The sequence below is a fragment of the Mangifera indica genome, chromosome 19 (assembly GCF_011075055.1).
Source record: "Mangifera indica cultivar Alphonso chromosome 19, CATAS_Mindica_2.1, whole genome shotgun sequence".
Lineage (NCBI taxonomy): Eukaryota > Viridiplantae > Streptophyta > Magnoliopsida > Sapindales > Anacardiaceae > Mangifera > Mangifera indica.
Window position 1 is genome coordinate 10,274,847 of NC_058155.1, and position 15,243 is coordinate 10,290,089.

Genomic DNA, 15,243 nt, shown 5'->3' on the forward strand with positions numbered 1-15,243 from the left:
TTCATTTTTCATTTATTAATTTTTTAACAAAATATTTTATTTTTAATTAATATAATAAATAACATTAAAAATATTTTAAAATAATAATTATTTATATTTTTCTATTTTAAAATATTTTTCAGAACTGTCATCTTTATTTTTTATATAATTTTTTTTGAATAAATAAAAAAGTTTCACCAAGCTATGATCATGTGCATAATTTATAAGCTGATTAATTTAATGCAATGTGACCGACACAATGATAGTAGGTTTATGAGTTCGTTGTTAAGAGAAAAACAAAATGAATATTAAATCCCATATTGCAAACACAAAGCTAATACATTTGCCAAGAACTGTTGAAGTGAAAGCGTAAAACTTTCTGACAAATATGAACAATATATAAAAGCATTAAATGAGGTGAGTGGCCGAGTCTAATCTAAAACCAGGAAGTGGAGCAGAATGTCAAACGAGAAAACCGAAAGCAACTAAAATATGGTGAAAATTCAGACGTCCGTGAAACAAATGTAATAAAATATGAACGAGATAGAGAAAGCAAGCAAGAAAGAAAAATCTACAATCTAATAGTTCGCCTTATCTCTTGCCTTTATTAGTTTTCAAATATTTCTTTTTCTTTCAAAAAAATTTTTAAAAAAAAGTCTTTTCAACCACTCAAGACGCGCAGCCGTTGCCGGTTCCGGCTAGGTTACATCTTCTTCGCCAGTCCCCACAAACAAGTGAGAGCGCCTCTTACTCTATTGCTCTTAAAGTCTTCTTATTTGTTCTTAATATTATCATCATCATCTCTATAGCATGTCCAAGTCCTGGTGCAACTTCACTTCATGGCCCCTTGATGGGCAGCCCTGCATAATTTTTCTTTCCCAATTATCCAAAAATTATGACTTCTCAACTTACTAGGTTTGGTATGCTATGAAAAAACAGTTTTTGGCTGTAAGAGACAAGTTGTCTAGCAATAGTCTCTAGGGTTTCTATTTCTTTCTACCTTTTCCTCGCTTTAGGGTTTTCAGTTTCATTATTTGGTTTCCTTTTTTAGATTTTTACTAGCTTTTGTCATCTGGGTTTGTTGATAAATGGAGGATTATAATCAGCTAAACGAGAACTCAACTTCAAGAGGAAACTTCCTGTATACTTCTCAAGTTGTTGGACCCAATTCTTCAGCTTATGGTCGAGCAAACAGTGGTTCTAGCGAGAGTAATCAACAGACCCAGATGCCTATTAGCAGCAGCTTTCATCTTCAATCAGGTAATTGTTTTCAGTCTGAAGGACCCCCGATCGTCAAAAGTGAAGCTAGCACTTCACAACTTGGTCCAAAATTTCACTACCCTCTTATGAGAGGCCATCAATCACAAGAAGGAAGTGAGAGCTCCAATGAAGCTGAAGCTATTAAAGCCAAAATTATAGCCCATCCTCAGTATTCCAACCTTTTGGAAGCTTACATGGATTGCCAAAAGGTACTAACTAATTAACCTCATTCTCTTGCAACATACACAAAAGAGAGAAAAAGGAAAAAACGAAGAAAGTACTGTGATATATACAAGTAGGTGAGCGCTAGAAGGGCGTTCATTTTTTAGGAGTGACTCTTATTCTCACTCACCTTTTGCTTATGGTTAGGTCGGAGCTCCGCCTGAAGTGGTGGCTCGACTATCAGCTGCAAGACAGGAGTTCGAGTCAAAGCAGCGATCATCATCAGCTTCTCCAGAAATTTCCAAAGACCCGGAACTCGATCAGTTTATGGTTTTCATCCTTGACTTTTGTATATATTTGAGTCAAAAGTCATCTCTTTGTTATTCTCACTTTGGAGTTTATATTTCTCGACGGGATCAATACACAGGAAGCTTATTATGACATGCTGGTGAAATATCGGGAAGAGTTAACTAGGCCAATACAAGAAGCCATGGATTTCATCCGGAGAATCGAAAGTCAGCTTAATGTGCTCAGCAATGGCTCGGTGCGGATCTTCAACGCGGGTACTTTCTTCTAACACTACTGATGCGTATACATATACATAATATCACATTGATGAAGAAGAAAGATTTGGCTTTTCCCAAACATGGAAAGAAACGGAATAATCCAAATAAGTTTCGTCATTGCCGATATGGGCTTTGCCTGCCTTTGCTTGTAGTAGGCAAAATCGATTATTTTAGTCGGTTTCAGGTTCGGGAATGCTTAGGAAATTCTCCTAACTGTACCTGCATCTCCTCCATTCTTTGATTAACGCATTAATTCCCGCTCCAAAGAAAGAACTTTCGACTCAGATTACGCCGAAGGAGACAGCAGACCCTAGAATGAATCATCTTCAAGTTTATTAATTCCCTAAACCCTAACTAACATGTGTTAGTATTGGAATGTTTAATCTCTCATTTTATACAATCCAATTTCTATTTGAAATTAAGACCTTAAACCAAACTCACTTGTTTATACTGTACCAAGAGAAGAAATGATTAAATCACAAGCCAGCCTCACTGATGGCAGGCTTTCCAAAGTCTGATCCTGCTGACAAATCCACCTTATTAGGGTTTTCCTTCTCAAAATCCCGACTGCCTCTTCCTTCTGCAAAATTTGACGTGGAATATATGGATAACATCATTGTTGTCGTGAAGTTTTCGCTAGCTTTGAAGTGCCCAAATTTGTGCCCCCTTTTTTTTGTTTAATCTCAAATAAAGCAATAAAGTTTGAGAACATTGGATGCTGTTCAAATCAGTGCTACCTCATGTAGCCTGTACGGCTTTGTCAGAAAATTTTCATTTCTTTTTATTTATATCAGCTTTGGTCCATTCACCGATGGGGAACTTTATTTATAAGTCTTAATTATAGTGAGACATTAATCTGGCGAATTATGCTTATAATAAGCATTATTCCTGCCCGTATCTTTAATGGCTTGAGCTGGGTTAGTATTTTGCTCCCCAAGAAATGCTTCAAAGCAACTCGTTTTTGAGAACGAAACACATTTTTCATGAAGTGGCTAGTGGAGAGAGATACACACTCCATTTTGCAAGAGAAGTTTTGAAATTTAGATGTCAAAGTCTTGATGCATTCTACCGGAATATGGTGAGCCTTTTTTCTTGTTCGCCAAAGAAGACATGTAATCTTTTGTTGCTGCACGTAGATCCATCATGTAATGTGGTTAACTCCATTCTTGCTCATTATTTGTTTTAAATTTCCTTTTTTTATGTTTATTATTAAATACCTCTTGGGAATTTAGAGGAAGTTTTTAAGTTGCTAACTGGTTGTCGTGTTACCAAATCTAAACGACATCTTGAGCATTAACAGGCGTATTTGTGGTTCACTGTGGATCGAGTACTTCTGCCTAAATTTACCGTTAAGTGAGAATAAATAGGAATTTTATTCTAGTGTGAGTAACATGTTTGACATTGGCGTTGAAATTTGGTTGCTTTTTATTGTTGATTTATTATAAATATATATGCAAGCTTATATCTTGTCAATACACTATTAGATATAAACCACATACTAAATAAATATATAAGCCTTACCCATCTGCCTCCAAAGGGATAGTCTGGCTGATTTATTTCGTCTCTTGCAATGCTGTAAATGGTCTAGGATGAAAATCCCGTCACACCAATTTACTGTGTTTTTGCCTGGGTTGGGAAAAACATGTGAGAGGGCAATCTTCGTCTAAAATTTGTGCAGACTCGGTCCAGCATTAGATGTGCTATTTGAATGCATAAGTTGATTCCTCACTTTTAATATCCACCCATTTTTTCATGATTTGTCATGTCTTTGCTTTTAACTGTTGGAAGCTACATGTAAGAGCACAAAGGCTGTATTTTGGTATAATGTGCTTTTGTGTATTTCTTCTCCTGCACTGCATGCTCGATACTGATATAATAGTTGACTTCCAATTTGGCATGAAAGCATGGAATAGGGTATTTTAAGTGGCTTGAATGAGGTATTTTAAGTAGTTAAGTGCAAGGCATGCTGAAGATTGATATGGGATCAACATGCAGTGCCAACTGGAGTTTAATTAGGATAGAGTCATGTTGGCAAACTAGTTCAAACTATATAGATATGCATTCATATTTTTTCAGGATAGAAAAGATTTTTGAGTGCCAAGGAGAGGTTATGGAGGAAGATAACGATCTTCCTAAAATCGGGGAAACCACCCGATCCTTCAAATATAAGATATTATACTCCTTATAGTTGTCAGTTGTTGGTGTATATAAACACATTACTTTATAATTTTAAGATTGGAATGCATCAGATTTACTCTTTGCCTAGACATACTGTTTGTGCGTTCTCTTCTTTGTGTTTTTCTTCTAGTCTTGTCTTAGCTTTTTTTTTTCAGAAGTAATTTCTCATACTGTTAAAGTATATGAAAAATATAAAATACCATGAGGTAAAATATGTTGTTCTACATTATTAAAGGTATCTCTTATGTTTAAAACTCATTTTTAAGTATATTCTCTTTGTTACTCTGGCAGTTTGCTTTAGTTCTGTATATAAATTATGAACCTATCAGCATTAAGTAATCACTTGACCCAAAAATTTAAATCCATGGATAAAAACTTAAAGAGTAATATTAAGGTCTCTAATAAACTCATCCATGCCAACAAATAGGCTGAATTATACCTTGACTCGATACCAATTTGAACTTTAAACCATGTATCTAAAGCTTAAGTTAACAAGGTTGAACATTAGTATTAACCTTTTCAATGTTAGATTTTCTTTCTTAACATGCTTTGTCACTTATGTGCTCTCTGTGCAACTTCAAATTTGATGCAAGAGAAATATTTGTTTTTGTGGCAAGTCAAAGAGTATCTAGATACAAGCTCAGATTAACAATTTGTTGCTGGGCATTATTCTCCTTTTGAGGCTTGATAATTTTAGTTTTAATTGTGCACATGTTTGTGATCTTTCTTGCATTCAGCTTGGTGTGCTTCAAAAAATTGCTTGTGCATTTCATTATATCAAATTGATATTCATTTCTTTGTATTAAGTGATTTCTTGTTCAGAATATACAATATTCACATATATGAGATTTTCTTTTTGTTGAATGATTTAGTTAATCTGTTTTACTGTCATTAATGGTTGAAAACTTAGAATTATGATTGTTCTACATGGGAAGTGCTCCCTTTCTGACATTTTGGAATTACTTCCTCTCTTGGAGCTCCTTTTGCTGACCAGAGGGTTTCGTTTTGTACAGAAGGATACCCAAAATTTTAGTAATATTTGTTATCTCATGCATTTCAAGTTATGAAAGTGCTAAATACTTTCTGGTGTTTCATGAGATGCTGGTTTCATCATTGTGCTATGTATGGATAAACCTTTAATGATTTGGTAAAAGAAGAGGATGTGCTAATATATATACAAAAACCCTTTGAGATATATATGGTCAATTGATTATTGACTCTTAACATATGATGTGTTGTACGGACATTACATCAGTTGACTATCAGGTTTTGAATTTGCAAATTATATGAATAATTAGGTGGTAGGTATAACGCATTCTGAAATATTTTGTCAATTGTATAAGGAGGTTTTATAGAAGCATATTTTTTAATCAAACACGTGTCAAGATAATATGAAATTTAAAATTGCATACTTGTGCATTTTAGTTATACATGGATTCCAGTGACATTCTGAAATATTTTGTCAATCGTGAATGTGAGGAAGATATCTTATTGTTGGTTGTGCATATCACTGGTAAATTCTGTTCAATCTGAAATTTCATGGTAACTGTGAAGATGGAAGTAATTAGAAAATTCATATGAATTATGCATATAAGTTCCTGGTCAATTGCTTATGTTTCCATTTATGCACTTTCAATATGACAAATGGACAGATGAGAAGTATGAGGCTGCTGGTTCGTCTGAGGATGATCAAGACAATAGCGGGGGTGAAACAGAACTTCCTGAAATTGATCCGCGTGCTGAAGACCGAGAGCTGAAGAGCCACTTACTAAGGAAGTATAGTGGTTATTTGAGCAGCCTCAAGCAAGAGCTGTCCAAGAAAAAGAAGAAAGGGAAACTACCCAAAGAAGCCCGGCAGAAGTTACTGAGCTGGTGGGAGTTACACTATAAATGGCCTTATCCTTCGGTATGTGTATCTACTTTTAACTAAATTCCTACTGCTCTCAACTCATAGCTAATTATCACAAAAACGTGGTGTTGGCAATCCCACAGGAAACAGAGAAGGTGGCATTGGCTGAATCAACTGGTTTGGACCAAAAGCAGATAAACAACTGGTTCATAAATCAAAGAAAGCGTCACTGGAAACCTTCTGAAGATATGCAGTTCATGGTTATGGATGGGCTCCATCCACATAATGCTGCTGCTCTCTATATGGACGGCCACTACATGGGTGATGGTCCCTACCGTTTAGGACCATAAAATATTTGTGAGTTAGATACAACTCCTTTTGCTTCTACATGCATGATAGCTGTGCTATATATATATATATATAGTTTCATTCTACTTGTATTGTATTTTAATTGCGAGTTAGGTAATTTCCTGAAACACAATATGATATTTTTTATTCCACAAATTCCATCACTATGATTTGCTGTAGCTGGTCTGTATTTGGGATGTTTTCTTTTTCTTTCGTAGAAGTTCAGAAGTCGTGTGTTATCACTTAGCTGTGTCTATAAAGCGTGTAAGAAGATAGGTTTGAACAGCTGCTGCAACTAAGCTGTCAAGTGTATATAATGAGAAAAGGTCTGTAATGAGCCGCAGTGTCCAGTTTATCTACTGGGTATTGATTTTCATATTCTCCCCCATTTTCTGCAAATGGGTTGGATTTTCAGTATTGCTTTGATGTCTGTTCTTCAGCATCCAGATGCATGCGAGTGACCAAATCTTAATCCAGATGTTGATCTTGAACGATGTGTGTCATTGTTAAAGCAAAGAATCTTGTCAAAATTAGAGATGGCTTGCCCCTTTATCAGGATGGAGATACACGTAGTTGCCAAGACCATGCAATTCAAAGCTATAAATTTTGAAGAACGTAGGATTAAGTGGCACGCAGTACGGCCTCGACGCTGTTAAAGATACCTTCTCTTATGCAATTATTAAGGAAACAAAATTTTCCAATTAATACTTTTTATACACGAATTGATCTATCAGATTCTCTACAAAACTGAAATAAGGGACAATATTACGGAATTTCAAATATTGAATTTCCTTTTTATTATTTTATATAAACCCCTTCATGTATATCTTTATTGTGAAACATCGTTTTCATATTCTTTTGATACAATTTTAATTTAAAGTGGGCAACTAATGTCATATTAACATGAAAAGAAATAATTTTTTTATTAAATATAAGAGAAAAAATCTTTGTGTAATTGATTTGCTCTTTTTGATTGAACCTGTATGGGCTATGAGGTTTACCTTATATGTTTTAGGGTTATTTAATAAGTATTACTTTGTTTCAACGGTACATTTTCATCCAATGTCCTAATAACTCAATAAGATCTCAAACTCCTTTACATTTTATAGATTTCATCACATCTTCTATGGGGTTATATCATAAAACAAATTTACTATAATCCATTGTTTGTAAAAACACATTGTAAAATCATTTTCAATGCCAAAATTATAATCAGTCTCTTATAAAAAACCATGCAATCATAGTAAGAAATGGTTGATTTCTTCATTTTAATTAATCATCTTAATATCGTATGAACATCCTTATGTGAAATAGTAGGTACAACTATTTGCTCAACAATCTTTATAAATTTTTTATCAATAAGATCTATTGAATAGTTTGTAATCGCTTGTGAAACGTCAACAATTAATTGTTAAACATTCATTTGTAAGAATGATATGAAATCGCTTTTATATGTAAGGTAATTCCATCGCATTGCAATATGATAATTTGGTAGATATAGAGTATGGGATTTTTTTTTTTTAATTTTATATATGATCTAAATAAGTGATTTTTTAATTCAATAAAATTATATTTACTAACTTTAAATACATAAATAGGTATAAATTTATATATATATATATATATATATATATGTTATAATATAATTAGATGATTTTGAATTAAAGATAAAATAATATATAATTATATAATAATATATATAAATATATATCGTATTTTTGTATTTAAAATAAATACTTATAATATTACTCTTTTTAATTAATGATAAAAAGTGTACGTAAAAAATTTAATTAACAACATTGGAATATCAGAATAAGTTGTAAGTTGAAGCTAAAAATGGCGTCCCTTGATATTATGCAGCATAATAATAGCAATAGTAATTTCAATGATAAAAAAAATATTTTATATACAAGGGAGGATAAGATTAAATTTCTTCGGATAATATATTAAAATTAAATTATTAATTTATTTAATTTAATAATTATAAGGTCATCGCTTTATCCAAAGTTTATTCAATTTATGTTGATCCAATTGAATTGAGCAGCCCCATTAACTGACAGCTGATTGTCATTTTCTAATACCAAACTTTTATTGTTGTTGAGTCACGAGGGATGTGGTGACTAGCCAATTCCTTTTAGAAAATTTTCCCATCTTTACAGTAAAAGTTGGACCTAGATTTTGACCCGTTCTACCAAAAGTTGGGGTTCAGATTTAGCCTGAGGGCCTACTTTTTCTTTTTGACTGGCTTGGGGTATATTTATGGCTTATCTTTATGGCTGCTCTGTGGATCGGACGTTTGGATGCATCAGGTCCCTGTTCATTAAGGTAGGATTTGTTTAAACTAGTGAATTTGAAAGATTTAAAAAGATCGGGTCGTCAATAAATAGTAATAGGCCAAACGACTATTTCCCACCCAAGATTTGATGTTTTCCAAGTTTTTACCCTTTAATTATGGAAACATCAAACACCCACCCATAGTCAGTTAGATTTAACAAAACCTTAACGGTGATAAGGGTAAAATCGTCATTTTCTTTATAATATTAAAAATAAACTAAAATAAAATCTATTTTGCCCTCCTAAACTTTAAAAACTATAATTTCTCTCAGCCTAAGTTTTAAAAAATTGCAGTTTCACCCTAGGGTTTCGTTTTGAAATCTCTGGCGTCATCTCCGACTCCATTGCCGACGGCCTCTCCCTCCCGAAGCATCCTCTCCTTCCGGCGATCTCTTTCCTTTCATTTGGACTCCCGATCGGAGTCGGAGAAGTCGTGGAAGACGAAGAACTTCGTCGGGGAAGACGAATGCGTAGTGCGTAGTGCAAGAGTTCTTCGTATGCGTCGATCGATCGTCTTCTCCCAGACGAAGAAATTTTCTCCCAATCGTCGGATGCGCAGTGCAAGAGTTGAGGGGGGCCGGAGGTGGAAGAGAAACCGTCGGAAGGGGAAGACGACCGGTGATGGCACTGAAGAAAGTGAAAGGGTTTGGAAATAAACCCTAGGGGGGAAATGCGATTTTTTCAAACTTAGCTTAGGGAAAAAATGTTAGTTTTTAAACTTTTAGGGGGGAAAATGAGATTAAATTTATCACCGTTAGAGTTTTGTTAAATCTAACCGGCCATGGGTGGGTGTTTGATGTTTCCATAGTTAAAGGGTAGAAACTTGAGAAAACATCAAACCTTGGGTGGGAAATAGTCGTTTGGCCATAGTAATAACGTTACTATATATAAATTTAATTTATTAACTTATTAATTTTATCAAATATAATATTAATTTACAAGATTTATAAAATTGGCAGATCATTAATAATTAGTGGGGTATGATTTATAATTGTATATAACCGATAACTTCTACACATATATATAGAGACAGAGCAGGCCCTAAGTTTGTTTCCTTTATTGAAAAATATAACTCAAAATTTTTAAAATCAATCTCGCAGAAAAGCCCATGAAAAAATAAAAATAATATTAGTCTCCTAATTAAAATTTATAAGACAAAATGGAATTAAAAAATTCTCAACCTAATCTAAAAGTTGTTGATGTTGATCCAAAAATGATTGATTAGTTTCAAAATATATATGTAGATACATGTTATCAAGTATACATGTTACTTGTGAGAGTTAAAATTACTATATATTGGTAAATTATTTATACTAATATTATTTTTTCAAATTAATAGTTAGATTAGATTTCTAGATTTTAATTGGATGATTTTTAGATTAATGTTTCTTTAATTCATATATATAATGTTGGTATTAATTAATAAACACATGATCGAAAATTTGCATACCCAATTAAAATTATATACGTATTTGTTGATGAAACCAATTTATTGATGATCTGATATCTATTGAAACAATTTTCACAACACACTTTGTTATTTTTTTTAAGTACGATTAGTTTTTATGTTTTTTGTCTTCTATGAAAGTAAAGAACTAGAAGAGAAGAAGAGTTGTTGCGTATACTATGTTTTGCGCAGGCTATCTTGGGAGCGGTAGTTTTAGAAACTTTCAAATTAAAGTTCTGATTACTATTAACCTCTTTTAATTGTCATAAGCAATATTATAGATCAATGTAATATTAGGCATGGGTCAAGTCAACCCATCATGGGTGGACCAAACCCAATATATAATATGACACAAACATATATGTTCGAAAAAAGAGATTTGCTATGAGCAATTTTAATTGGCGTAGTCTTGAAGTAGCTATATTAGCTTCTGATAGAGGTAATTAATAGTGTATATTGTGTCACAAGCCTAGAGTTTCGATGTAGCAGAATTGTGTGCAACAACCCAATTTCATCATTCATTATTATTAAGTCCGCACGTATGTCATTCATAAGCTCGAGGTTTTTTGGTTTCATCATTCAATGACCTTATGAAGGAAGTCGCTTTAACTCCTAATTGGTTTGTATAAGAATGACCTAATCCCTTCTTTATTATCAATTATGAAGAACTCTTATCAAATTGGCTCCTATACTCCTTTTTCATGAATCCCCTTCCTTTTAAGAAGCCTTGTGAAGTGTTGTCAATGTAACATGAGGGAACACCCCTCATGTCTCAGTTCTCATACCACACTTAAATGTTTTGCAAAATCATGAAACCTCGTACACTATGTATACTTTGCTTTTGTCATGACATCGCAAAATAAGGTGGTGACATTATCCAATTCTCATTATAAGCATGCCCTCATGCACATGATTCTTGCAAACACCCACCAAACAACCATCTAAGTTTTCTACTCATGACACAAGTTGATGGCTTAAGGGACACTAGTTACTTTTAAGATGACTATTTATGCTTAGCTATGACACATGAGATATTTCCCTCTTATGTTGCATTGCTATTAGTACCCACATCTCATACTTAAACATGTGTCTCATGCATGCTTGTTTAACGTCACATGTTGCCTTCTTGTAATGGTACTTATTTCACTCTTGTGTGTAAACTTTTCACTTCTCAAAGTACTAAATGTGTATCTTAGCAACCTCAATGTATTTTTACAAATACAAGGGAGACATTTTGATGGAGGCATTATGGGAGCATCAAGCCATCCAAGAGATCCGTTACACATTCTGGTTGGGTCAATACGAGGAGCAAAGCTAAGAAGATACAGCAGGCCTTAGTAGGGCTTAAGGACTAAAACCAACTCACTCAAGGATAACTAGACGCTTGAAGGAGCTAACAGAGAAGTCAACCTGATCAGGCCCAAGCCTGGGGAGAAATCAAAATCCAAAATGTTAGGCAAACTTTGAACGATCATAACTTTTGATCTTGGAGGAGTTACAAGGCCTATAATCTATTAACGTGAAGCCCATTTTGAGCTCTATATCAACAACTAGCCTAGTCAGTTGTGCCCAATTTGTAGACTCAAATAAAGGCAGTTTCAGTGTGTATTATACAATTTTTATTTTTATCAAATTTAAGATTTTTTGGTTTTTATGAATTTTTGTCTTGTTTGTAACCAGGCTAGACTTTGTTGATCCCAATTGTCATATTACCATTTAATTAATGTTTTGGATAGTTAATTAGGTAATGGGCTTAGGAAGTCAGGAAGTTCATTGGGTCATTAGTAGTTTTAGGGTTAAGTTGACACTACACTATTTAAATTGAATTTTTTTTATTGTGAATGGAATTTTCCGCCAACTTTTGCATTCTATTGAATTACCAACTTTTGAACTTATCAAGATTCATCTTGTGACGTTTATCATTAATGATACTAAAGTTCGTTCGATTTCATATCGATTCGGGTCAAAGTTCATGTTGACAAAATTGATTCAATCTTGAGAAAATATGTTCTTGAAAGTTGCGTCTTGCATCATATTGTCAAGGTTTGCGTCACCTTTTTGGGCAAGATCATTTAGAAGGAAATACCACAATACAAAAACATTTTTACTTATTTTGATACAATTTGTCATGAGCCTAGAATTTCAAAGTGGCAGAATAACCTGAGCAACACACTAACATCACTATTGAGTGGGGTTAAGCTTACACATATGTCATTTATTGGCTCGAGGCTCACTAGTTTCAACTTTTCATCGACTCATGAAGGAAACAACTCTAACTCCTGATCAGTTTGTATAATAATGATCCATTTTTTATCATTAGCTATCCATAAGCCTTAACTTGACTCCTAAACTCCCTTTTCTAAGAGTCACGTCCTCCTAACAAGTTTTATAAAGCATTCTCAATGCAACAAAAGAAAATACATCTCACTTAAATGCTTTGTGAAACAACATAATTGTGTATGCTATCCACACTTCTTGCACTTGTCACAACATTGTGAATTTGCATTGAATGTGGAGTTTATGGTAATGTTGATAGTGAAAATTTGACCAATAAAAAGTACACCAAATTGTTATGTTATTAGTTAAAAAAAAAATTGTAGAATAATAAATAGTAAGAGATTAAACTCATTGTCCATCAGTACAACTTTGAATTTATAAGATAAAAAGAAAGAATGATAATATAATTCATCAAAATATATAACTAATTTCTAAGTATATTGAATCTTGATATTTAATCAACTTAAATAATCATGTTATATCTGGGTGAGATAGTAGATAATTATAGTGTCCCATGCTAACAGAGAATATAAATGAAATGTGATCTAATAATAGTGAGAGACTGAAGTGACATGTTCAAGAAATCACCTCCTAAAACTAACAGGAAACACTCTTCCCATTGTTTATGGATGAAAGAAATTTTTCACGCACTTCGAGTCAACCTTTGCATAGATGATGTCTAGTCAATGATCACACAAATAATTATTTCTTTATTACAACTCTTATACATTTTGCTAAAGAGAGTCTAATCCCACTACAGTTAACATAGTCATACTAACCAACTACTGAAAAGTTGTACGAAAAATGTGCATAATGTGATATTAAAACTAGATTAAATAGCTAAAATATAAAAAATTAATCAAATTTCTCTCGTTTTGAAAATTATATCTAATTTTTCTTTTGATATATGTCATGGGTTGTCTGTGAAAGTCATATTCATTTTCAAGAAAATATGAAGGGAAACAATTAATTTTAGCATTCATTGGGTACTGAATCATATGTAGGTAAGGGTAATTTATGTACACATGAAGAAAGACAGTCACAATACGAACAAGGAACGATCTATTCACAAACTTAATTCTTTTAAGAATAATTTACAAGGATTTGTACATGGGATCGATGAGATTCAGAGTCTCTACATATTAATTTAACTAATCCATTCCAAATATGGACAAAGGAGTCTTGAATAATAATATAACAATATGTTATTGGTTGGCGTCTTGGTTTGCTCAGCAAGAAGCAGCAGATGGGTTGCTAGTTAAGGAATCGTAGAAACGACGGTTTGATCCAAAACTTAAAGGGCTTGTGGAAGAGCCGTCACCGCCACTGCCACCGCCACCGCCAACTTTCTCACAGGAAGGGCACATGGTGAGGGTGGCTGCAGGCATTTGCATATAAATGGGTGCCACAACTTTAAAAGATTTAAGCTCTTGCAGCTCCTGTTGCAACCTCTTGTTCTCTTCTGTTAATGATTCACAACATTTCTTCAGAAACTCACAATCTACTTCTGTTTGTTTCAACTTGGTCCTGCATAGAAAAATTAAAAGAAAATTATAAATCATTCATAGGATCAACCACTCCAATGAAAATTTATAATCTTTCAAATGTTTAACTGATGTTTTGTAAAGCAATTAATTAAGCAAACCTGGCTCTCCTGTTCTGGAACCAAACTTCCACTTGCCGTGGCCTTAGATTCAACTTTTCTGCTAAAGCTTGCTTTTCCTTCTGATAAATTTAAAAAAAAAAAATCAAATATATATTATATTGGAGGATAATATAAACTATATATTAAAAACCTTAATATATTATGGAGATCAAAACAAAAAGATTATATCTATAGAGATTATCAAGATTTCATACAGGATTGAGATTGCTATGTTCTTTGAAGGTTTCTTCCAAAGTGGCAAACTGTGCTTTCGAGAGCCTGAGTTTCTTCCTGGGACTACCTTCTTCATCTTCATCGCTAACCCTTGAATTAGAAATTCTCTCTAAGTCCTCTTCCTCTGCAAATTCTCTCTCTTTCTTGACGCTGGAGTTGGAAATTGACGACAATGCACTTAGAGATGAGGTCTGTTGGTGCACATCTGTAGATTCCCATACTTTACCCGCACCATCATTCTTTGTAGCCGAATTCAATAAATCTTGTGATGGGCCTAACGAAAGAGATGGTAACAAATGATCATATTTCAAGAACAGTTTCTTCTTCTGCTGCTGATGGGTTTGTGGCAGCCTGTAAATACCTAGACCAAGGCCTGTGTTGCAAATATCTTCAAACCCCATCGCGTTAAGAGGAACCCAGATAGTGAAAATTGTATGGGTGCAAGCCAAAAAGCGAGAAATAAGAGGGGATAGAGGAGAGAGGAGAGAGGAAAGATGTCCTCTAGAATTGAGAACGGAAGGGGGGCGGCTATAGGGACTGATTATTGATCAAATGAAATTAATTAGTGAAAAATCTTGTTTATGGAGTTGATGAAAGTTACCATCTTTATTTGCCTTCATAAATTGACCATGAGAGAAAAAGAAAATCTTATCTTTCTATAAATAAGCAAAATACATTGTATAGAGTGGATAGAATACGTGGAATCACATGGAAAGGGGAACTACACCAGAGAATAAATCGACCCATTTACCTTTTCCTTTTCGTCTTTCCTCCTATTTTGCTATTACTTAAAAGCACTGTCGTGGGCTACTACTACTAATTTAAAAAAAAAAAAATCTCAACGATTTTAGAGCGCCATTTTGAGTGGCAATACTGAGGTGTATACTTCATACACTGTTCTGAATATGGGCAATAAAACTAAAAATTTTCGATACGATCGATTAATCTGATATGATATAATATA

The 15,243-nt window shown here is 33.6% G+C and overlaps 2 protein-coding genes across 5 annotated transcripts; one reads left to right on the forward strand and one right to left on the reverse strand.

The window, feature by feature from the left end:
- The first annotated feature begins 460 nt into the window (after positions 1-460).
- Positions 461-6,718, forward strand: LOC123202648 (homeotic protein knotted-1-like). 4 transcript variants are annotated; one of them, XM_044618631.1, is made up of 6 exons: positions 461-713; positions 1,031-1,448; positions 1,609-1,731; positions 1,829-1,964; positions 5,798-6,051; positions 6,138-6,718. In XM_044618631.1, exons 2-6 carry the CDS (start codon positions 1,068-1,070, stop codon positions 6,342-6,344), a joined length of 1,101 nt encoding a protein of 366 aa, XP_044474566.1. In that variant the 5' UTR covers positions 461-713; positions 1,031-1,067; the 3' UTR covers positions 6,345-6,718. The 4 variants fall into 4 exon arrangements, with proteins under 4 accessions (XP_044474566.1, XP_044474567.1, XP_044474569.1 ...); XM_044618632.1 differs by having other exon boundaries at positions 1,042-1,448; XM_044618634.1 differs by having other exon boundaries at positions 464-713; positions 1,074-1,448.
- Positions 6,719-13,445: 6,727 nt separating this feature from the next.
- LOC123203026 (homeobox-leucine zipper protein HAT22-like) lies at positions 13,446-14,867 on the reverse strand. Its single transcript, XM_044619183.1, has 3 exons — positions 14,261-14,867; positions 14,046-14,125; positions 13,446-13,927 (listed from the first exon to the last, which is right to left on the reverse strand). Exons 1-3 carry the CDS (start codon positions 14,678-14,680, stop codon positions 13,630-13,632), a joined length of 798 nt encoding a protein of 265 aa, XP_044475118.1. The 5' UTR covers positions 14,681-14,867; the 3' UTR covers positions 13,446-13,629.
- Positions 14,868-15,243: the final 376 nt, after the last annotated feature.